General features: G+C 39.9%; 1 protein-coding gene across 1 annotated transcript in view; it reads left to right on the top strand.

Moving 5' to 3' along the window:
* Nucleotides 1-23,934, top strand: part of NANS (N-acetylneuraminate synthase) — a 345,373-nt gene extending 321,439 nt beyond the window's left edge. The window contains exon 6 of the mRNA XM_044060950.1: nt 23,340-23,934. Within this exon, the coding sequence (XP_043916885.1) occupies nt 23,340-23,549 (210 nt within the window). The 3' untranslated portion in view covers nt 23,550-23,934. The remainder of the gene's footprint in view (nt 1-23,339) is intronic.
* Nucleotides 23,935-26,084: the final 2,150 nt, after the last annotated feature.

The following is a 26,084-nucleotide window of genomic DNA, read 5'->3' as shown; positions in this document are numbered from 1 at the left end:
TTGTATTTTATTTTATTTTACCTTGTATTTTAAAGTACGGTTTTAAAGCAGGGTTGTAATGGAAGTTTTTAATGACTTGTAACAAACTCTTTATTAATTGATTTATGATTCCTTTTGATTGGTTGGTGTTGGGGAAGGATTCACATAAAAAGGTAGCAGTTTTGACTAAGTCTTATACATCTGATGAAGTCTCTGATGCTAACATGGTGAACTGTTAAGCGTTAATGTCCCAGTTTTGTCTGATCAATGAAAGTTATCTCCTGGAGTTGGTTCGACGTGGCTTGGTGTTTGTTTTTGGTTTAAAGTACTTTTTTTGCACCGAGTTCTGCTTTTTGGGATTATTATTTTTTGGTTTTAAACTTGGAGAAATGTTGGCCCATTCTGCATGGGGAGGTATGGCATCTGGAGGTGGAAAGTTTGAGGAGCTGAACTGTCTTATTGGTCAACTTACACAGCTGGTGGAGCTTCTCACTCCTATTTGTTACACAGCTGTTTCTAGTGACTTTCACACTTTACTTCCTGGTAACCAAAAGGCGTTGACTTTTTCCTTGAGTGGTAGCAAGAACAAGCAACCCGGGAAGAAAAATAATGGCGCGTTTGTTGGTTGTGATACTAGCAGGGATAGTGAGTTGGATTACAATATTACTCCTCGGATTTTGAACACACAGGCTAGAGAGAATTCCAGTAAAGGGAATATGGAAGCTGCTTCCCAGAGATTTGAACCTCTACAAGGTGACATTTCTTCTGATTTTTATTAACGATGGTAGTTATGGTAACGATGGTTAACCAAGAAGTTTAGCATCAATAATTCTACGACACCAGACAACAATCTGTTTAATGATAATTATTCAAATAACCTGCAATGTTTGCAATCTTTTTTATTAAAATACAGGACTTTGAACATTGACAGTTTGTACTTAAAGGAGTGCATAAATGCTGGCATAGTACCGAAAGGTCTCAGATTATGGAAATACCTGAACAAGGTTTGTGAAGGGTCTGACTTTCATAATGAATTAATAGGTATTTTTGATAAGAGCTGGTACTGAAATTATGAGATCTCTAATCAAGAGCAATGAGAGTGAAATGGACATTATTATAAAGCAGATTGAGTGTGTTAATAAAAAAATTTAGGTGACTTGTTATTCACGGTTGAACACTGGAAATAGTATTTTGTGGATAAAAAGTGCCAGGAGATTTTTAATATGAAGAAAAAGAAATTGGAGAGGGACAGGATTGAGTATCTGAAACAACATAGTTATCCTAAACCTAAAGGGAAAGGTCTAAAGGGAAAGGTAATTTTTTTCAGTAGAGGGGACAATAGTTATTATGTAAATGGTAGTGACGATAGGGATTACATTACTGAAAACGAGTTTTATGGCGACAACATTCGAAAAGTAGAGACAGAAGTTCATTTTAATTTCCAAGACCCTTTAGAGTGCCCACCCCTCTGGAGGTTCAAGAGACTAAGGAGCATACAGTTCGCTCTATACAGCAACTAGCAATGGAGGGGTAGAGGGAGGGGGAGAGGAATGACCAGGTTTTAATGTTATATAGTAATTGCAATCAAAATGCTTCTGGAAAAGGCATTGTTAAGGAAGGTTTTAGGTTTATTCTTGATGGATACAATATTTTTAATTTCAGTGACTTGGAAATCAGTGAGACATATTTTTCTTTGTTCTCCAAGGGTTTTAACTTTATTCCTAGGCAGAAATCCAATATTAGTAGAGTAATAATTGATTTAAAGTTGTGTTTTAGAAAAAAAGAATTTGGAATTTATTTATGGTGATGGAAATAGTTGTGAGAGTGAAGAACAGTTAAAGAGGAAAAGCACGTTCAATCCACTCCTCCACCCACAGTTAAAGAATTTTGAGGCTGTGGTGGAGAAAGAACTTAGAGTAGGCATTTTGAATAACCGGTTTTCACCTAATTTGTCCAGAGAAGAAAACGTTTTATTAAAACAAATTAGGGACAACAAATATTTAGGGGTTATGAAACCTGAAAAGGGGGCTGGCACTGTGCTTATAGATACTGTGGTATGCGAGACAAAAATGATGAAAATACTTGGTGATTCTAGTAAATACAAAAAAGATCCTCCTGCCCGAAAGGCAATTGCACGGCTCCACAAAATCAGATGCATAAAAAACAACAATGAGCCAGCAAACCGTGAAACTGAACTAATTTAATAGTTAGTGCAGCATAAAAAAACAAATACCCAGATCGGTTTCAGATGGTAAAAGACATAGCCTTCATCAGTGTGAAAATAAAATCAATGCAATACTGTTTTATATAACTGCAAGTCAATTGAACACAAACACCCACTGGTTGTTTAAAATTGCTCATTCAATCCAGGTGGAAATAATCCGCCTAGTTTAACAATCCATTTTTTCTCCTTGGAGTCTAGAATGGAGTGCCAGCCTGTTTTGTTTAATTTATCCCCCTTTACTATATCAATAATCACAAATGTAAACTTGGCTGATTTATGTGCCATACAATGCTTATATAGTGCATTACTGGATTTTTTGTTTTTAATGTTGCTTATATGTTCTGAAATTCTCAACCTAAGCGGACGAGATGTTTGACCAATATAAAAAGATCCAGAGGTGCATGTGGCTAAGTATTTTAGCCAGTCACTGCTGCAATTGGCAAAAAATTGGATATCATACACAATACCACAATTTTTGCTCGTGAACTGTTTGGACTTGGATATTTTGTCACAATGTGTGCGGTGACCACATGTAAAACATCCAATAAGTGGTTCACCTGTAATAGTAGTTTGTATCTCCTGAGACCAACCTCTATCATGGGAATGTTTGTAATGACTAAAAAAAGATGCCAAATTTTTTCCTTTACGAAAAGAAAACAAACACCTATCTGGTAACATATTAGATAAATCCTGATCACACTGCAGTATATTTCAATGTCTGTATATACTATCAGTAAGTGCATCAGAATTCCTTGCATATGTGGTAACAAATCTGATAGGTTGTGGGTTCCGATCTTCATGTGTTTTGTATGTCAATAAATCATCCCTCTTCAATGTGTTTGCCCAGTTGCTGGCCTGCAGAACATGTCCCATATGATATCCCCTAGATTTAAATCTGTATGTCAAATCCTGTCTATATTCTTGTAAAGTAGGTTCATGAGAACAAATCCGCCTCATCCTAATATATTGTGATTTAGGGATTTTTTGGCTATATGAGGAGGATGAAAGCTGGATGTATGGAGGACAGTATTGAATTGTGGATATTTTCTGAAAACCTGCGTACTTAAGGTGTTGTCTGATAGTCTTTTGATTTGAACATCAAGAAAAGTAATAGTATCTGCATGATAACTAACTGTAAAATGCAGGCCCCGTTTGTTCTCATTCAAATAGGATATGAACTCCATCAAATAATCCACATCAGTCCTCCATACCATCCAGCAGTCATCCAAATAGCGTCTTCAAATGTCAATTTCATCCAGGAACAGGTTATGGCTATTGTCATAGATGATTTGTTCCTCAATAAAGGCCATAAATAAATCAGCATAAATGGGGGCAAAAGGTTAGTTTGCCAATAACATGTATCCTGGTAAAAAAAGACATTATTAGTTAGGACATGTTCCGTCAGGCCTATGAGGAAGGTATTAAAACTAGGCTGGTATAAATCAGCCACATGCAGCCAATACCCAATGGCTTCCAGCCCAGCCCAATGAGGGATGTTAGTATACAAAGCACTACCATCGAGTATGCACATAAGCCACCCGGATTCCAACTGAGTTTCTAAAATTATTTTAAGGAACTCTGTGGTGTCTTGTAAACGAGAACGTACCCAACGTAACAAAGGTTTTAAATATTTTGTAAGAAAAATTGACAAAGATTCAGTAATATATCCTTTACCTGACACAATTGGTTTACCAGGTGGATGAACAGGATCTTTATGTATTTTTGGTAATAAATAAATGTATTGATTAGCAGAATCATGACTCATAAGTTGCTGCATAACCCTATCAGTAATAATACCTTCCTCCCTAGCCAATAGCAGAAAATCATCTATCTGCTTCTTGAATCTAAAGGTGGGGTTAATGGGCATTTCTGAGTAATACCATCTATCTTGAAGTTGTCTTTTGGCCTCCATGTCATATTGTGACCAATTAATTACTACCACTGCCCCACATTTATCAGCAGATATGATGACAATCTCCTTATTGTTCTGTAATTCCATAAGAGTATCTTTTTCAGTCTTCGACAGATTATTAGGTTTGAAAAAAGTATCAGAGCTTCGATAGTGTAGATCTTTGAAGACACTGCTCCGAAACTGATGCACTATAGGATGCATAGGGGGAAGATATCTAGATTTATGATACACAAACGTATCATTATCACTATTGTTATCTGAGTCACCAAATTGCAACTTAAGATTAAGTATTCTACAAAAAGACATTACATCCTGTGCTAAAATATCTTCAGTGACCACAAAACCAGGAATAAAAGTCAATCCTTTATTCACAATGGACATGAGTTGTTGACAAACTGAAATCTGAAATATTTAGTACATTGACATTTCCATTTACTTCTGTATTGCTAGTCTCAGGAGACCTTCTATATTGTTGACTTTTGCGATGTTTCCTACCTCCTCGTTTGTATCTTGGCCTAAAGGGACTGAAACCTGTGTCCTTTTGGTGGTCAGTGAATCTGATGTATGATGCATACCACTATCTGTACAAGAAGATAGATCACCAGTTGATGATCCATTTTCAACTGGAAGGTTTCTTAAGGATGGATCTAGGCCTTTTCCTTTTCAGTGTCCTAAATTCGCCTTGCATAAATCTGACCTGCTTGTTGGTACTACTAAACGGGTTGCCACCCTGATAATCCAACTGATCTCGTTGGAATTTTTTAAGTTTCCTAGATTTGAGTTGTTCTTCAAGATTACTTAAATCAGTGGCACATAAATCAGCCAAGTTTACATTTGTGATTATTGATTTAGTAAAGGGGAATAAATTAAACAAAACAGGTTGGCACTCCATTCTAGACTCCAAGGAGAAAAAATGGATTGTTAAGCTAGGTGGATTATTTCCACCTGGATTGAATGAGCAATTTTAAACAACCAATGGGTGTTTGTGTTTAATTGACTTGCAGTTATATAAAACAGTATCGCATTGATTTTATTTTCACACTGATGAAGACTGTGTCTTTTACCAGCCAAAACCGGTCTGGGTGTTTGTTTTTTATGCTGCACTAACTATTAAATTAGTTCAGTTTCATGGTTTGCTGGCTCATTGTTGTTTTTTATGATTCTAGTAAATGCCCTAGGGTTTAGAAGAACGAAATTAATGTAGAGTACCAGCATATAGACTTGGCCTTAAAAGATTTAATGCTTGAAGGTCTCATTGATTTGGATACATAAACGACAAGCCTCTTGTTCCATCTATTTTTGGTATACCAAAAATTCACAAGAATGTAATGGATCCAAGTTTGAGACCTATAGTATCAGCTGAGGGTTCAGTCACTGCCCCACTATCCAGATATTTGGATGCAAGGTTGAAAAAAATCCCCATGGGTGATGGTAGTGTTTTAAAGGATTCTTGGTATTTTTTTGAAAAGTATAAAACCAGAGTTGTCTAGAGAGCGCTAGCTTTTTGTTACTATAGATATTGTTGATTTATTTGGCTGTATACCCCATGATCTATAGCTAATCTGGTTTGAGGAAGCTATCAAGGAGTTTGGTGATCTGTCTTTTAATGATTTCCATGTTTGTTTGGAATTTATGGACATTGTTTTGAGAAGCGTTTATATATTTTTTGAGGGAGAATTTTTTCAGCAGGTTAGCGGTGCTGCTATGGGAGCTATGTGTGCCCCTATAGGCTAACATCACTTTAGTGGATTGGGAGCACAAATTTGTTTTGAATTCACAATGTAAGGATTGCTGGGTGTTATACCGGTGCTTTTTAGATGATATAGTTATTTTTTGGGTAGACACTGAAGCTAAATTCCAGTTATTCTTGGAATGCCTTTCCAATATAACTAATTTTTTTTAATTTACTTATAATGGAAGTTTTAAATCCAAAGTATTTAGAAAAAAGACCTATTCTGATTCATTCCTTCACTATGCTAGTGGCCATCCCTATAGGCAAAAGAAGTGTATTGTGAAAGGGCAATTTGTGAGAATCAGTAGAATGACTTCCAATGAAGGAAATTTTGAAAGTGAGTGTGAAACTCTGAGGAGTATGTTTAAAGATAGGGGCTATCCAACAAAATTGATTGATGAAGTATATAGGGAGGTGAGTGAAGGACAAAGCAATAGGTTTTGCCTGATTTTTGAGATTGACATCTCCATGAATGGTTATAGTCCTGAGAATATTTTCCCCATGGGTCAACATAATAGTGAGGGTTACTAGCGTGCGTTTGTTACAGATTTTAATGGGGATGCTTATGCTATTAAGAGCATTATGGAGTGGGAATGGCTAAGGTTCTCTAGGTTATCGGATTTGAGTGGTATCTTCAATGTACCTTTTAGGTGTGTTTTTAGAAGAGGTCTTAACATTAAAGACTTAAGGAATCAGAAAGTTGTCTCCAACTGGAATAAAGTGAGCGCATACAAGTATGGTAAGTGCTCTCAATGTGCTTGTATAGTTCATAGGGACAGTGTTTTGGTTGAGGCCAGGGACAAGCATATCACCAGTGAGACTTACAATACATGTGATTCAAAGGGGGTGGTCTACATAGGGATGTGCAATAAGTGTATGGCATTTTACTTAAGTAAAACAGAGAGAAAATTAAAGAAAAAGTTTTGTGAGCACGTTAATGATACATGTAACAAAAACTTGAGAAATACCTTGTATAAGCACACCAATAACTGCCCCATGGCCAAGTTTTTGTTTTTTGTGGTAGAGGAAATCCCCATAGACCCTAGAGGTGGGTTGTGGGAAACTAAGTATACCAGGAGGTCTGTTGGCAAATTATTTTGCAGGCCAACAGACCCCCCCCCCCTTTTGAATGAAAATGTGTCCCTTGTCCCAGTATTTAAGTTAAGGGTAGCTAGACTATAGGTTGATTATTTCCATAGTGGTGTGTTTGTTCATAAAGTTACGGTTTAAATTTGGGTTACACATTCTTTTTATGCATCTTTATACACTTTTTGCACCATTTTTATTTAACCTTCCTTCACTTGCCTTTAAAGTGTCATTTAGTAGGTTTTAGTATTTTATTTAATTGCAGTTTTCATTTACATCAGTAGATAGGGTTATTTGTCTATATTTGTCTGATTTAATATTAGCATTGCAGTTTAACTCATTGGTTACAATGGAAAAATGCAAGTACATTTGAGTGCAAGATGGATTTTATTTATTGAACTGCTTATTTATTTATGCCTTTTACAAATTGGAACGTGAAGCATTTTAACTGTTGTATTAAGATTTATTGTATTTTATTTTACCTTGTATTTTAAAGTAAGGTTGTAATGGAAGTTTTTAATGACTTGTAACAGGCTCTTTATTAGTTTATTTATGATTCCTTTTGATTGGTTGGTGTTGGGGAAGGATTCATATAAAAAGGTAGCAGTTTTCACTAAGTCTTATACATGTGATGAAGTCACTGACAAAAATGCAGTGAACTGTTAAGTGTTAATTTCCTAGTTTTGTTTGGTCAATAAAAGTTATCTCCTGGAGTTGGTTCAACGTGGCTTGGTGTTTGTGTTTTGTTTAAAGTACTTTTTTTGCACTGAGTTCTCCTTTGTGGGATTATTTTGAGGTTAAGTTCACCCTTTTTACAGGAGTCTCCCAGAAAATCCTGTAGGCCATCCTCCACATCTTCTTCCATTAGGTCCAATTGTAGTCTGCTTAAAGTGAAGGTGGACAGGAGGATGAGGAAATTCCTCACGACACAAATCCAGATGGGGGTTTTACCAGCTCCATCTCCCACTGGATCCGTGGCCTGCCAGCCTGTTTTTTTTTTTCCATTGTTACTCCTTCCCCAATGCAACCACCCATTTCGGAGTCCATGGATCCTAAGGCCCTGGGAGTCGACACGTTGGATCCAGCAGTTCCTTCTCCTTCTACTCTGACTACCTCCCTGTCCCATTTGGCTCCAACACTTGGAGCATGACAGCTCTTAGAGCCAAAGCGTCGACATCAAGTCTGAGGGGTTGACTTCGATCCAAAGTTTTTGGAGACTTAATTTGCCCTTGGAGCCTCAGCGTTTCATAGCTCAGCACTGACTCCCCCCTCAGATCAAATTATCGGTAAGTCTCAGGACTTGTCTGCTCCAAGATTTTCGGCCCTGGAGAGATGGTCCTTGGTCCGAAGTGATGGAGAGGGTTTTCTCCCAGCCAAGAATAGCATCAATTCTCCCATCCTGGAATCCCTGTCCTGCTCCTTCTTTGGATCCTGTATCTGAGCCTTCACATCCTCCACGTCAGGGACATCTAGCCCAGAAGAGCTTCCAAACAGTTCTGCCTATGGAGCTTCTTGTCTCGTCCGATACCTCCCAAGAACATCCTACTGAGGAGGTTCCTCTTAAGAGGACCTGTAAGAGGGGCACCTGGATTCACCTCAGGTGTCCCTCACAGAAGACACTGACTTCAATGAGGAGGAAGGAGCCCCCTAGATCTCCACTGGAAGATGTCTCATTTGGAGAAATCCTAGACATCCTTCATCAGAAAGGTGGTTAGTCTGCCCAAAACCCTTCCCAGGAGGAATCAGTGTTTTTGGAGGCCTTCAATTCTGACCTAGCTACATCTTGTGTTAGCTCTCCCCCCGGGATGTGCTTATAGAGCTCGTCTCCCAGAGGGTGTGGAAGGAACTGGACTCCATGAAATCTATCCCAAAATCATCATTATCATCAGCCCCTCCCCTTTTCCCATTTTTCTGCATGGGGTCGGGGTAGCGTGTTAACTATCGCCAACTCTCTCGATTCAGTGCCACACGCCTGCCTTCTTCAACATTCATGCCTGACTGTCACAGATCTTTCACACAATCCCGCCACCTCTTTGCTGGACGTCCATGTTTCCACTTACCTTCTTCCTGTCTGTCCCAAGTCTTCCTCACCAGATTGCTTCTGCTTTTCTACACATGTGCCTAAACAACGGTAATCTGTTCTCTTTGGTCTTTTCTGCAATTGGAGCTACTTTGGCTTCTGCTCTTATGTACTCATTTCTTTGTCTGTCCCACAGTGTGCATCCTGTCACCTTTCTCAGGCACTTCATTTCCATCACCTCTAGCTTCTTCAATTGTTCTGCCTTTATTGCCTAGGTTTCTGTACCATACAGTAGTACTGGTCGCGCAACTGTCTTGTACACCTTACTTTTCAGCTTCTTTGGCATTCTTCTATCAAAGACTACACCTGATACTCTATGCCAGTTGGCTGCAGCCCCTCTGATTCTAGCTTTGACCTCTTCATTCAGACTACCCTTCTCAACTACTCCTCCCAGATACTTGAGATTGTTTACCTGATGTTCTTCGTGTTTCCACTATCTTCCCTTCTATCTCTATTCTCAGCTTCTTCTGATTTCCCCAATTTGCTGCCAGTACCACTGTCTTGTCTGTGCTTAGTTTCATTCCATGTGCCTTCAGATTTGCATTCCATTCTCCTGTCCTTTGTTGAAGTTCTAGCTCAGAGTCTGCCTGTACTGCCACATCATCTGCATACAGCAGCTTTGTTGATCCATCCCCTCCACCCTGTTTTCTAATGTAGTCCATTACCAGTATGAACAGCAGTGGGCTCAGAGCTGAACCCTGATGTACACCCACACCCACTGGGAAACCCTCTGTGAGGCCGAACACTGTCCGTACTTGAGTCATTGGGTCCTTGTACATAGCCTGCACTAATTCTACCAATGTTTTTGGGACTTCGAACCACCAAAGTACTTCCCAGATCAACTTTCTTGGCACCTTGTCATATGCTTTCTCTAGGTCAAGGAATGCCCTATTGGACTCTGTCCTCATCTCTAGCTTCTTCTCAAGTATCTGTCTCAATGCAAACATCAGGTCAGTTGTGCTGCATCCTGATCTGAATCTAAACTGCTCATCTCCCATCTTGCAGTCTACTACTCTGCATATCCGTTTATCAATCACCCTCTCCAGAACGTTCTTGCAGTGTGATAGGAGTTTGATGCCTCTGTACTGCCCACAGTTGTGGATGTCCCCTTTGTTCTTGTACACTGGCACAGGTATGTTTATTCTCTAGTCATCTGGGATACGCCTTTCTCTCCACACTGCTATTAGTACCCTCAGGAGCCATTTCTCACCTGTCTCACCCAGCATCTTTATCATATCTGCTGTGACCTCATCTGAGCCTGCTGCTTTCCCTGGCTTCATCTTCCTTAGTGCTGTTCTTACTTCTTCGAGGGTGGGCTCCTCTTCTTCTCTCATCTTAGGCTGTTTCTGGGGCAGTATAGCTTCTGTAGGGTTTTCTTCATTCAGAAGCTGCTGGAAATGCTCCTTCCATCTGCTTTTGATGTCCTCTGGGCTGGTGAGTAGGTTATTGCTGGCATCCCTTATGAAGACTGTCTTCTTTATCTTTCTGTCTTTGCCTTGCAACCTAATATAGTTTCTTTGTGCCCCTTACTGAGTCACTTTCCAGAAGTTGGTACAGTGCCTCCGATGCCCTATTCTTTGCTATTGCAACTTCTTTCTTAGCTTCTTTGTTAGCCAACCAGTAGTCCTTCCTAGCCTGGTCAGTCTTTTCTGTCTCCCACTTCTTCCTGCACTCCTTTTTTTCTTTTGATGACTTCCTGGCCTTCTGCATTCCACCACCAGCTTCCTTATGTACCTTATTTCCATACCTGGCTCGGCCACATATCTTTTCTGTAGTCCTAACACATGCTGTTTTTAGGCACTGCCATTCTTCTTCAACTCCACCTATTTCCTCTTCTTCTTGGGGTGTTAGAGCTCTTGAGTAATTCCTTGAACTGTTGTACTTCCTCTCCAGTCAACTTCCAGGTCTTCGGCCTGGTCTCTCACCATAGAGCCTTCTCTGACCACTGCTTGCAGCAGATTGTGGCAACAAGTGGTTTATGCTGTGGGCTGACTATTTCACTGGGGATGACTTTGCAATCATGGATTCTGCCCCAGTGCCCTTTCCTTACTAGGAGGAAGTCTACCTGAATTGCTTGTTGACTACTCTTGTATGTGATCTTGTGACTGCCTCTCTTTCTATACCATGTGTTGGCTACTATCAAGCCATTTGCCAGACAGAAGTCTAGAATAGCTTCTCTTTCTTTATTCCTGTTGCCCCACCCATGTGGACCCAGGCAGTCCTCGTATCCCATTCTGTCTGTCCTGATATGTGCATTCAAGTCACCCATTATCAACACCAGTTCATGTTGTCCTGCTTTATCTAGTAGGTCCTGCAACTGCTGTCTGAATGCACTCTTTTCCTCACTATCACAACCCTGCTGTGGGGCATAGGCTGAAATTATGAATACTGCCCTATCATTACACTGGAGTCTGACTGCCATGAGTCTGTCATTAATTCTGATGATATCCCGTACTCCCTTGTGAAGCCTCTCTCACCACAATTCCTACACCATTTCTAGCCTGCCATCCACCTGAGTAGTAGACTCTGGATCCCAAGCCAAGTGGCTTTGCTGCACTGCCCTTCCCTCTCATCTCCTGGATACATAGGATGTCCAGACTCCTCCATATCATCATGTCATCCACTTCCAAGCTGCAGCCTGTCAGTGAACCTTACGTTAAGCTTAGCAATTCTCATTTCATGTTTTGCAGGTTGGTAGGTTTTACGTCCAGCTTTTGCTCAACAGAGCTATCCCAGGTAACCCAGACTGGGCAACTAGACATCGGCCAGCCAGTAGCTTATTGACCCAGGGCTGCTGAGCTTTATAGCGGGCGCACACTGGCCAATAAGGGGCACATATTCCCTTCCCAGCATTAGCACGGCCCCTGGCGTGGTCAGAGTAGGCCGGGTCCTCAACCCACTTATCACCAGTAACTACCCATGCCCATTTTGGCGACATTAGTCAACATGACCAAATCACCTAGAAGCCATATTTTATACCATCGAGTGGCTAGCCCTGCCATGGCGTGCAGTCTGTGATCAGTGTTCTCCTATCTTGAGGATACTGCACACTACAGTAGATGCCCAAAGCGGTTGGTCTGTACAATTCTTCCCCATATAGGGCACCATGGAGAGTCTGTTCTGCTGCCCGCAGCTCCATTCATTGGCAAGTTTGAGATGAAAACACTCGGCATGTTTTTCAGACATGGGAGAAACCCCACGGAGATGCAGGGAAAACATGCAAACTCCAAACAGGCATTGGTTGAAGGTCAGGATCGAACCTTGTACCTTGTGCACGGGAGGCAAAGACCTTAACCACTAAGCCCATCTGGTCTATATCCCGAAATGACCAGATAAAATACTTAGTGCACTAACAAATAAACATCAGTGGAGGAAAGGAATTCCTCTTGATGCCAAGATTGTTGCAGCACCCATGAAGAAGGAACTTGCGGAATAGAGCTCCACTGTCCATCCCCGTGACAGGGAGTCTGGGGCTTTGGACAGATTTGCAACAGCGACTTTTGCATTGTGATTGTTGAATTACTTGGCCCACTTCACCAGAATACAGAGGGACTTAATAAAGAACTGTCTAATTCTTCCCCAGGGTCCATGTCTGCAGAGGAATAGAAAACCTTTTCCTCAAGAATGGCCTCCCTACAGTCCATCTCAAATGTGTCTATAAGGTTAATCTCATATGTTGCAGAGGGTACCTCAAGGGGGGGCTGGTTAAGCCATAGCCATAAGGAGACATGCCTGGATGCGGTTGTGTGACTTAGTGGAACATTTCAAGGCATCATTCATGAATTTGTCCTTTTAAATGGATCATTGTCTCTTGGTTCAGCAGTGAAAGAGAATCTGTCCAGGAGTGAACAGGATGGGAAGATATTGTCTGCCATTGAAATTCACGTTTATATCCCACAGAGATCCTACTATAGGAACCAGCATGGTGGTAAGAACATGTGGTTCAAGAAGTCTGAAGTCCTTTCCAGGAGTTACACAGAGAATTTTCCCCTGATGCCGAGGCAAAACAATTATAATGGTAGACACTGCCCTTGCGGCAGAGGGGGGTCTGCAGAATCAAGGTGTGACGCCCCTCCTCTGTGCCAATAATCAAGGAGCCTCAGTCCTCACCACTGACACTGGTGGGGAACGTTCACTTAGAATAAACACGGATCCACATGGTATTTTCAGATGCAGCTATCTGCACCAAGCAGAATTTCCATTACGAGCACACAAGGAGCACACCCCAGTCCTGGGGCTGGACTTCTTGTCCAGAACCCAAATAAGACTTCACCTTTCTCTCTGCAGAAGTCTGTGCTCTGTGTCCCTATTTCAAGTAGCACACACACACACACACACACACACACACACACACACACACACACACACACACACACACACACACACACACACACACACTCTTTGAGATTTGATTTTCAGACAGTACGCACACCTGGGAAAGGCTGGCACAGATGTACCCGGCATTCCACCTCCACCCAGACTATAAGGTAGATTCACTGCCACCAGCGAGCTATTTAAGGGTCTTACCAGGGTACCCAATTACTCTTAGTAAAATTAATACTTATATAAATGGTAGTGATAACCAGTCATCAAGACTTTCTGGAGTGAGATGCTGCAGTGCCACAATAAATGTAAATGCTTCCAAGGGTAAAAATATTTTGTAAAAGACCAGCCAAATGAAAGGTTTAGATATGTTTAATATTAAATAATAGAAAAGAACATGAGAATACTGAGTATCTATTTATAATATACACCAAAGTTTCAGTTCACAGCAGATATGAAAAATAACACAGATGGAAAGACTCTGACATATACAGAAAAACGATACTTTTAACTAATTTATTTAGTTATTTTACATTTTTTTACCGGGATAGTCCAACTGGGACAGTGCCCATTTTCAGTAGCGGCCCAGGGAGAAAAGCTCCAGCCTAAGCTTGCATACAAAGTTATCACATCAAGTAATAGAAATTATAGACAAAAAAATGAGTGTTAACACATTTATAGGACAAACATTTAAAAACCAAAATATATACATAGTATCTAATAGAACAAGACTTTAAACACTTGAATATAGATAAATATATGGTTGAATTTATATATGTGGAGGAACATAACATTAGTTAGGAAATTAAGTAGGGAGAATCACTTAGGTAAAGTAGTGCATAATTAGTAATACTTCCATGGTGGGAGTTGCAGCTAGGAATTTAACTACTTATAAGGAAGGAGCATTGTTAGAAGTTATATGTTAACAGAGTTAGCACATACAGCCAAATTGTATAAGTAGTGCTAAATTAATAATTAACCTGGAGTGTTACATGTGCAAAGCCAGGATTCAAATGTGTCTTTTGAGAGATTTTTTTTAAATGATTAAGATTGCTTATGGATCTAATATTATGCGGAAAGGTATTCCAATTTTTGGCAACAACATTAGAGTAAAGAGAGTTGCCTGCTGTATTATATACTTTGGTTATTTGGAGTAAGTATTTGTTAGATGATCAAAGATTACACATGTTAGAAAAGAGTTGTAGAAGATTGTTTAGGGAAGGTATGTCATCGGGATTTTGCATTATTTTGTGAGCCATTATTAATTGGTTATAGTTCATAATATGAGGTGGCTCCAACCAAGAAAGATTTTTGAGGCATTGACAGCGATGGGTTGAATGTGTGGAATCTGTTGCAAATTTGGCAATCTCACTATATTTTCCTTACTGACCGAAGAATTACTCTTCCCTAGTTAAGTTACTTACTAAAGCAAGGCAAGATGAAGTGGGTGAGTGGTATTGTCCATTCCAAAACAGAGTGCTGAGTGTCTCTGTCATATTTCTCACTTGTATCCAAGTACTGTTTCAGTGCTGGCTACAAAATGGCATCACATCTGGTCACCTTAGTCTGTAGTTCCCACACTACCCCCTCACTTTAAACTTGAGCCAGGATCTGGCACAGATAGGTTTATTCCAGCATCTGGAAACTGTAAAACAATTCCAATACTTCCAGTCTTCCTGCAGAGACTTAACAAGCCATTCTCTGGCATCCCAGGGTAGCACTTAGTTCACCACTAAGGACAGTAAGAGTAGGATTCCAGCCCAGACATTGTGTCTCTGGCTGCATTCAGTCCTGTGAGATAAAATCTTTATGGCCTCAACCATGTCATTCAATTTCAAGTTGTTTTTCTTACGGTAACTGGGTTGATCGTAACCCTTCCCTTCTAGCATCCTCTCTTAACATACATACATTTCCTCAGTTACAACAGTACAGTCTGATATAAATGCATATTTCTTTTCTATCCAGCAGGACCCACAGTTGATACATTTTTAAGACAAGCAACTTTACAAATACATTTTTAACACGAGCATCTATACAAATCAGTTTGATATTCAAATGGCATAAACTTCTTTACAAAACTCCAGCTAGTTATGCTGGCATGTTACACATGCACTACCCTACTCTCTCTGGCATAGCTGGCACTACCTCACATCATCACACAAGGATCTCGAGATTCATTCTCGGGCAGGTCCTTCCAGTGCTCCTGAAAGGTTGCCTGACCGTCCCTCTCTGAAGCCAGTTGGGAGGGCACCTGTCCTTGCACAAAGACTCCTGGCTAGCCATCACAAACAAACTTTGGGTGCAAAGGATCATATCCAGGGAATACTTCATTCCCTTTTCAGAACTTCAGTTGAAACCAAAGAAAATTCTCCCCAATGTTCCAACCAACCAGAGGGAGCTAGCAGTGTAAAAAAATTGCAAAGTTGCTAGACAAAACAGTTATCCAGAAGGTCCTACAAAAACAAACAGGGTCCAAAATTTACTTAACGTTCTTTTTATTGCCAAAAAAGACAGGAGACCTGAGGCCAGTTCTGGACCTAGGCTATCTGAACCATTTCATAAAGAGCTCCAAATTCTAGATGGTCATGGTCCAATCAATTCTACCCTTTCTTCAGAAGGACAAATGGATGTGCTCAATTGACCTTCAAGATGTGTACTATCACATCAAAATAACCAGATGCTTATGAAGGTATCTCCGTTTCCAGCTGGGAAATGGTCATTACCAGTTAAGAGTCCTGCTCTTCAGTCTCACCACAGCCCCCAGGGTGTCCATCAAATGTATGGAGGATGTAGCAGCTCCTTTACATTCCAATGCCTCCGACAAGATTGATCCTCAAAGCATTAGGTTTGATGTCTGCCCACTGTAGCTTTGATTCCCACCGCTCACTTACACATGAGAATTCTTCAATGGACTTTAGCAGTGCAATGGTCCTTTCATTGTTATCCCATGAGCCATCCCATAAAATTTTCTCGAGTGTTCAGAAATTCTCTTCTTTGGTGGGTTCACTCTGAAGAAATTGAGTGAGGACGTCCTTTTATCCTTCCTCCTCCCAGTACCATGTTGAACAAGGACACCTCCCAGTTGGGGTGGGATGGGGCATTTCTTGGGACGGACCATCCAAGGCTTGTGGTCAACACAAGAGACCAATCTCCATATCAGTGTTGCAGGCCTTTCAGAGCTTTCTCCCTCTCGAGACTATTGCAATACAAACTGACAACATGTCAGTAGTCTGGTACATCAACAAACAGGGGAACCAGATCTTATTCCCTTTGTCAAATAGCAGTGAGGATTTGGTAATGGGCAGTCTCTTCCAGCCACTTCCTAGTAGCAACGCACATACTGGGTAAGTCTAACATTCTAGCAAGCAGGCTCAGCAGGACCATCCTCATGCCTTGCAAGTGGTCTCAAACAATTACTGGCTAACATGATCTTCGACAAGTGGGGTCAACCTTGCTGCAGCCTTTTGCATCCCCCTCCAACAACATCATGCAGCAGGTCCTTTGCCCTGATCCCTCCTTAGGGAATGGTCACTGAGAGATGCTCTAGTTCATGTTTGGCCCTCCAGTCTCCTTTATGCTTATCCTCCCCTATTTCTCATCCCCAGAATTCTTCAGAAAGCACTACAATTGAAGAGCAGAGTGATTCTCATTGTTCCCTTTTGGCCTCAACAGGTATGGTTTCCCTTACTTTTGTCTCACTTAATACATCCTTATTGGACGCTGGATCCCAGTCCAGACCTCTGGTCTTATCCTTCAGGACAGATTCACTCAGATCTTGTCCTCAAACAGACCGCATGGTTTCTCCAATTCCCATGATGGCTAGACATTCCAGACTGTCCTCTCCAGTTCAAAGAATCTTGGTAGCTTCCCATAAAGCTTTTACTAGAAAAATCTACAAGAGCAAATGGAGAAGATTCACTATTTGGGCTCACCAGAAACAATTATATCCCTTCACTTCTCCAGTCCCAGTAGTACTGGACTTCCTTGCTTCAATTTTCCAGGATGGAGCAAGTTTCTGCACTATTAAAGTTCAATTGACGACCATCTCCAACTACCATATAGAGGATAATCCTTCTTCTTTAGCATCATATAAATTGTGTAAAGCATTTCTTAGGGTTACGTTCTTACGTAGACCTCCAATAAAGGACCCCACTCCACCTCTGGATCTAACCATGGTTTTACAAGCTTTAGTACACTCCCCTTTTGAACTATCAGCTAAGGTTCATCTCAAATTTCTTTCCTAGAAATCTGTATTTTTGATAGCTATAACCTCTGCAAGACAAGTATCGGAACTACAAACACTAGCTTGCAAACCACCGTATTAGATTTTTTTCCACAAAGATAGAGTTACCAAACTCACAAATCCTTGTTTTTTTTTTACAAAAAGTTGCCTCTGAAAATAATCATCAATTTACCAGTTTTCTTCATTAAATTTGAAAATAAAGGCGAATATACCCAGACAATTGCAGTTTTACGTGGGCAGAACAAAAGCATTCAGAAATTCTGAACAACTGTTTATTTCCTTTTCTAAAATAAAAATGGGAAGGTCAGTTTCTAATACTACCCTGGCTAAATTGATGACAGGTTGCATTTCCTATGTCTGCTCTTTGAAGGGAATGCATACCTCGACAATTGAAAGCACATTCAACCAGATCAATGTCTACTTCAGCAGCTTTTTGGTCGAGCCTCTATTGATATTTGCGCAGCTACCACTTTGTCAAATACTCATACCGTTATTGCACATTACAGATTAGATATCATCTGCAGGAACAGAGCTGCCTTTGCCTCTGCTGTGCTCCGGAACATCCTTCAATAACGGCCACCCAAGGTTACTGTAGCTGTAGACTCTGTCCCATTGATTGAGGAACAAATGAAAATGACTACATCAGATAAAGACTTTTGTGTACTCACCATAACACTCTGTGTTGTCCATTTTCATTCTTCAACTCACCTTCCTTCCCCCATCCTTCGCTTTGGGAGATACCTAACGGAAATATTGTTAATAACCATAGATCCTGTTTGAGCTCCTGATCTTTCAACTATCATTTTCCTGTCCTAGCATTATTATTGTGTTATATGTATATAATAGCAGCAAACTCAATGTGAGGTGCTGTAGTGATCAGGGGCATTATAGTTAACAGCAGCTTGAGATTCTGATCCTAGAGTCTTTAGAAAGTGGAAGAGTCAGATCCGAGGGTTGACTCTGAACCCTTTGGTTGAGGAAGAATGAAAATGGCAGCACAGATGGAACGTTATAGTGAGTCCATAACTTCTTTTTTCAGTGTTGAGCTTTAGTCTTTACCAGGAGTGTTTACCAAGGTATTACCTCATGTGGCTGAACTTTTGCAGGCAAAGGAGTTTCTTATATTCCGCTACCTTGATGGCAAAGCCACTGCAGGATAGCTAAGTGATTCACAGATATCCCCCTATTGTGGATGCCCACTTAGCTGCCTTACCTGGGGATAAGCATGAACCACATGATTCCTCTCTCTAAATGATGCCCCCATCAGTCAAGCATCACCCTGGTAAGGAACAAATGGGCCATGTGGTTGGCTGATGGCTGATGTTCAACAGAGACACTGGGGGAGGAAGTCTTCTTGAATTAAATACTCCCTGTTTTTGGTCTTTCCTGCCACTGGCACAACTGATACAGTAGGGAAGAGTGATGACTTATTCATTACTTCCCCTTGTGCAAGGTTAGGTCAGTGTACTTGATTTAATAGTTAGTTGCATATTATATGTGTGTGACTTCCTGAAAGAATTTGAATTAAGTTACTGATTGTTTTAATTTTTTTGAATTCTGTGGTAAATGATGTAGATTATTCTTTTCTTTTACAATTCTTTAATCATTTGTAGTTGCAAATGGCTTCCTTAAATGGGTGTGACGTTAATGATTTGCTAAAGCATGAGTATCTTGCACAGTGTATTGAATGCTATGTGTATAGAAGGGTAACACCAGTTAACGTTGGAAACGTGTTCCTCATGCCAAAAGTTGGATAATTTGCGTACTATTATTAGTGGTAAATCTAGACATGCAGATGACAGTTTCTGTTGTGCAATTAGCACAACTTGGAAAACTGTTACAAATATTAATGGTTAGGCTATTAAAATAAATAATATTAGGCAAAAAGCAAAGAACACATTTAAGAAGGGAAGTGATCAGTCTCAGTAAAATTCACTCAACTCCTATTAAACAAAGTACTACCGATAACACCTTTAGAATTCAGGATACAATATTCAGCAATTTGAGGATTTGGTGCATAGAGAGGAAAAGAAAGGAAGAAGAAGTTCACTACTAATCAACTTCTTTTTCTTCTGTTATTTATGTCCATAATGCAATGAGAATATATAGTAAAAGGGGCACTGCTTTATGTAACGCACAGATTTCAGGGGATAACATTGTTCAGTCAGAAAATGACATCACTTTTTTCAACAGAGAAGGTAGAAAAAAGGAGAGGGGTAGGCTAAAAGAAAGAAATCAAAATTGAACTTGGAAGGACTGAAGAAATTTACTGTAAGAAAAAAAAGAGGAGAAAGACCGAAGTTGACAGCTTGAATCAAACTTTGGAAGTTCAAAAGATAGCAGGATGAGAAGTTTCCAAATGAAAAACTGTGAGATTAATGCGACTTATGGTGTTGAAGATAATTTCTTTGTAATAAATGTTAGAGCAGGCATTACTGAATGAGAAGAGGGGGATTCTTCAGATGTGGTCAGAAAAGATATTCTAGTAAAACACAGGATGTGAGTAGGGCATTGGAATGCCTTAAAGTAAGGAAGTATGGATCTGTTTGTATTCATGGCAGTACACATGATATCATCGTTCAGGACTCCCTGACTGTTAGATGGTGGTACACATGATATCATTGTTCAGGACTCCCTGACTCTTAGATGGTGGTACACATGATATCATCGTTCAGGACTCCCTGACTGTTAGATGGTGGTACACATGATATCATCGTTCAGGACTCCCTGACTGTTAGATGGTGGTACACATGATATCATCGTTCAGGACTCCCTGACTGTTAGATGGTGGTCCACATGATATCATCGTTCAGGACTCCCTGACTGTTAGATGGTGGTACACATGATATCATCGTTCAGGACTCCCTGACTGTTAGATGGTGGTACACATGATATCATTGTTCAGGACTCCCTGACTGTTAGATGGTGGTACACATGATATCATCGTTCAGGACTCCCTGACTGTTAGATGGTGGTACACATGACATCATTGTTCAGGACTCCCTGACTCTTAGATGGTGGTACACATGATATCATCGTTCAGGGCTCCCTGTTAGTAGAGGTTTTTACAGCCCTCTTAGCATAGTTTGCACAGGTTTTAAGATGTATTTTCCCAATCACATTTAGAAAGGAGAGTCCAGTCAGTGAAAATGCAAAAAAAAATTTTTTTTTTTGGGTGAATACCAACATGAAAAAGTGGCCCATTTTAAAAAGTGGAAATGTGTAGAGCATCCAAGCCCGAATTTGAGCAGGCATGTTTGAGCAGGATGGCGTGCACTTGTCAAGACAAGGGAAGACAATTCTTGCAGAAGATATATTGCAATATTTGACTAATACTAGAGACAGGATTTTTGCTTTAAAATGAGTTATGTTATAAATGGCTTAGTGACCCTCATCATGACCTTTCTCATCACAAGGAGACATGTCCCTGTTATAATTGCAGTGCTTATAACTTTTGATTCTTTCAAGTGTTTCATTTTTTTTTTGCAACCTGACACTGCTAAAAGTTACAGGATTTATTTATATGCGGACTGCAGGACATCAGATTTGGTGTATTTGGCAGTATGCTCATATTTTATGTTGGTAAGATGAATCGTTAATTGAAAGAATGGATTATGAAACATCTGTATGATATCAAGAAGCAGACATTTTCAAATGCATTAGTGAAACATGTAAAAAGTTTTGGAGAGGATCACAGATTTAAGTTTATTTTTATACAAGTTGTATGATCACATTTAAGAGGTGGTGGCAATGCAAATATAACAGAATGTGCTGAGTGTAAGTGGATTTTGGAACTACAAGCAATCAGAGGTTCAGGGCTGAATAATAGTATTCCTTTAAAACCAAAGTTGAAATCATATGATTGTTCTGCTAATGTTTTACATGTTTGTTATGAAACTAGTAGCCTTTGGCTTGTTTTATCTGGTTTGACGAGGTACCTCAGGTGGCGTGAAAGCACTCGCCGTCTGAATACAGGTTTTCTTTTTATGTCGGTAGGTGGTCAGTGGTCTTTCTAGTTTTGTGTATTTTTCATGTTTGACCACTTGTTTGTCTGTTGGTGCAAGTGTTTTTATTCATTTTTTGGGTTACATCTTGTAGTTGTCTAGTAGGAATTTTTTTTTTTTTTTTTTTTTTGGAACTGACCAGCTTAAGCTTCTGCAGGTCTTTACCAAAGCTTCTCAGAGCCGAGTGACTCCATTTTCTGTTTTGAGTTTAACTTAGCAGTAGCAGCTTACAAGAAAACAGAGGTCTCTTTCTTCAGTGGTTTAGTAACTTTTTAATATGCTGCTTGGAGGTGGATCATATGGAAAAATAGCTACATAACAAAATTTTTTCCCTCTCCATGCCTTTTCCAGTGCCGCTTCTACTGGTCATCAAGTCCCCTTCCCCATCAGCCAGCCCATTCATTTCCCCATCTTTGAAGTTTTCCTAGGAGGGTGAGAGAGGGGTGGAGTAAAGGCTGTTAACAGCATTGTTTCATTGGTAAATACTAAGCTGTCAGTCTGCAGACTATTACAAACATAGCCAGTAATCAGATGTCAGAATCAAACCCTGTATCTTGTATTTGTGAGGTAAAGCCTTTAACCATTACGCCAACCCTTCCCCAAAGATTTTAAGAGGACCATAACTCTACATTTTCTTCCCACCTTTTGTACCTCCTGTGAATTTTTTTACATCAGAATTGTGCCTGCATAGGACATCCTTGTATTTTCATATTAGTTGTACTTTATTCTGTTGCTTTGTCCTAGGTGGAGTTTTGCTGACTTCAGTAATGGCACAAATTGGTAAATGGATAGGAAAGAGATGATACTTAATACTGCCTATAACTTTTCGTCACTAGGGCTAAGCCATAGGAGCAGCTATTATGTTGTAATGTTGAATTTGGTTGCTATGTACTGTTGTTGTTGTTGTCTTTCGGCTTTTCCCAGTTAGGAGTCGCCACAGCAGAACTCTGGTCTGCTAATGATTGGCAGTAGATTTTCAAGAACGCTGAGGTGCCAGCTCAACGTTCAACCTTACGAAGGCACTCCCATTTGCGCATGTTTTTCGAATGCCCAGCCAACCACGGGGAGGACATGCAGACTCCACACAGAAGGCACTCCCCGCACTCCAGCCGAGAATCGAACGGGAGAACCTCTTGCTATGAGGCAACAAAGCTACCGCTGCACCACCACGGAAGTTGGTTCTAAAATTCCAAAAGCATTGACCTGTTGATTGTAATCTTTCTAAATATATATAAATATTTGCTGACATACATTTTTATATATCTTATCTTTATATTTACTAGCAGACATCTTCACAATTAACAACTGTCTTTTTATTCTTCCATGTATCATATTTGAAAAGAAGCAACCATTGTATGCATTGAAAAAGTTTCTTTTTTCTTTATTATGCATCTGTTAGCTGTGTTGACTTGCAGAATTGCTTTGGCTTTGCTGTATTGCACTGTGATCTTTTGTGAACAGTAGTATTGCCATATATCCCACAATGACACCATGTTTGTCAGGGCTGTTTTATAATATTGTAAAGGTTTTATTGACCAGATTAGTAAAATATAACAACATAAATGCGATTCACAAAAATGAAAGTTAAAACCAAGTATGAAGGGAATATTTATATAGATTATAAGGCAATGCATGTTTATTTTGCAGGTACTCTTGTCAGTAGTTGCTGGTTAAAAGTAGGTAAATGCAGAAGCAGTGTGCAATAAAGAAAATAATCTGGCATTTTGCTTTAATTATAATTTCTGCTTTATTACAGTTGGGCAAGTCAGTGGTGGCAAAGGTGGCAATTGAAGCTGGCACTGTATTAACTCTCGATATGTTGACAGTGAAAGTAGCCGAACCCAAAGGAGTATGCCCAGAAGATATTTTTAAGCTAGTGGGAAAACGAGTGTTAACTAGCATTGGCGAGGATGAAACTGTCACTGAGGAAGCTGTAGACGGCTACGGGAAAAAATCAAAGTGTTAACACTATTACCATGGTTAATAGCAAACCAACTTTCATGTGGGATATTTTAATGTAATGCAACACACTACATTTTCAGCTTGTGTTCTTGTTTCCGTCCAGAAATACTGCACAGAAGATGTATGGTGGTGGATGCATTTATTAGGTCTTAAAATATTTATTTGCATATCCATGATTACTGTATGAAGGAGGGGAATTATTTCACTTATGCATTTTTTCTTACCCTCTGTGCTGCACTGATTAAAAATAACTGTACTTTATACAGAGGTGCTTGTTGTTGTACTTCGCATTAAAAAGCTGTACCAAAAAAAAAAGCTATAGCAGAAAATGGAAGTTAGAAGTCTGACGTTTATGATTAAGAAAAAAATAAACATGAGTTAAAAAATAATGAATGAATAGGTGCGATATTTCTTCTATATTAACAATACTGGCCAGAAGGGAAAATAGATCCAATATCTGAAAGTGACACCGATAGCAAGATTTGTCTATCCCTCTTTTAGTGACTGCTTTTTACACCATAACCATATTTTGCCTTTAACTACGTAAAATGACATAGAGTTACTTTAAATCAGTGGCATAATCTCCAACCATTGTGTCTGGATTTGGCGTCGGAACTGATCCAGCTTTTGCTTTTGTGTATATTTCATCTTTTTTTAAGGTAGAATATTGCAGCTGTTCAAATATGGTGTTCAACTTACCTCTCCTTGCCTTTCCCTGGTTTCTTTTTTTAGTATTTCATGCCTCACACTAACGCAAAAACAATACTGATAAAGTATGCTACCTCAGATAAATATTTGAGATGCCATCTTAAAATTTCACTACTTCTAAACCACTGGTTGCATCATAGACACTTCTTTTATCATTGCCATTTTTTTTGTAGGGTTGTGGAAATCATGAGTAGTGAAACATTGTTTTGGGTTTTTGTTGGTGAATATATCCCTACAAGCAATTATAAGCAAGTGTAATTGGAGTAATATTTATTTATTTTTATTTAACATTTGTTTACCAGAAAAGTCCAACTTGGAACAAAGCCAATTTTCATTGAAGGCCTGGGGAAAAATGCTCTAGATGCATGTCTTTGTAACATGGGAGGAAACTGGAGAACCCGGAGGAAACTCACATGAATGCAGGGAGGACATGCAGACTCCACACTGAAGGCACCCCAGCCAAGAATCGAACCGGAGAACCTCTTGCTGTGAGGTGACAATGCTACCACTGTACCACTGCGTTGTCCAAATATGTTGTCCTAAATTTTCCCAAGGTGTGTTTTTTTATCTTTGGGCCACTCACAGTATCTAGTCTTTGTTTACTGCCAGGACAGGGTGGCACAGTGGTTAGCACTGTTGTCTCACAGCAGTAGGTTCTCTCGTTCGATTGTCAGCTGGGGTGCCTTCTATGCAGAGTCTGCCTGCCCTCATTGTGTTCATGCGGGTTTCCTCTGGGTGCTGTCATTTCCTCTCATATACCAAAGACATGCAGTAGGTGGAATCAACACTAAACTAGCCATTAAATGTGTGTGTGTGTGTGTGTGTGTGTGTGTGTGTGTGTGTGTGTGTGTGTGTGTGTGTGTGTGTGTGTGTGTGTGTGTGGTATGAAAGAACAGTCATGGCAGGGCTAGCCACCCAGTGGTGTGAACCTTGACTCTAGATGATTGTGATGAAGTGATAAGCTGACCCCTTATACAAAAATAGGAAAAGTGATTGTGGCTGGATGCAGAAGTCCTAAAAATGCCAGGAATCTGGTAGTGGAGCTGCAGATGAAAAAACTTAGCTCAGTAATACAACAGGATATCACTTTGGAAGAGACTAGCATTGTGAATTGTTGACATTCTACAGAAGAATTTATGTGAAAAACGGGGAAAAAAGTAATGCTGGATGTTCTTCATATTGCTTACTGCTGCAGTAGCTTAAGCTGTATGGATTATATCCTGCGTAGGATATAATAGACAGACAGCTTCTAAAGCTTCAGGACATCTTATGTACGCCCATCCATTATGTCAGCTCCAGTTGAGCTTACCAAAAAAGACAGGTTTGGGCGTCAAGCCCTTCAGAGTCTTCCTGCCACTGTGAACAGTGCTCTTCTGTGGGCTTTCAAGGATTGCTGGTTGGCTAACACTATTCCATTGCTGGACAGATAATTTCCCTTCATAGAAAAACCTTCCACATTTACTTTTCAGTTTAAACTACGTTTTTGTGAAAAACTATTACTTTAAATCTATGGAAAAGTATTTTTATTGACTGTCGTGTTACTTTTATGTACTTTTAAACAGGGCCACACTTTTACTTTTATTTATGTATTTATTTATTATTTTACATTTGTTTGCCAGGAAAGTCTGTCTGGGCAGGACAAGCCGTTTTCAGCGGAGGCCCGGGCAGAAAAGGTCCAATACAGTAGAAAGATACAGTAATAAAATACAGTAATGAAGTACAGTAGTAAAATAGAGTAATAAAATGTAAAGTAGATAGTGGTGTTAACATTTACACTACTACACAATAGTCATGCACAGAGTAATACAGCCAATATAGGGTTATAATGATA

Source organism: Protopterus annectens, chromosome 2.part0 (genome assembly GCF_019279795.1).
Source record: "Protopterus annectens isolate FY-2018-M chromosome 2.part0, PAN1.0, whole genome shotgun sequence".
NCBI classification, from domain to species: domain Eukaryota; kingdom Metazoa; phylum Chordata; order Ceratodontiformes; family Protopteridae; genus Protopterus; species Protopterus annectens.
The sequence above is the reverse complement of the archived record's forward strand: the minus strand, read 5'-3'. Positions and strand labels throughout refer to the sequence as shown.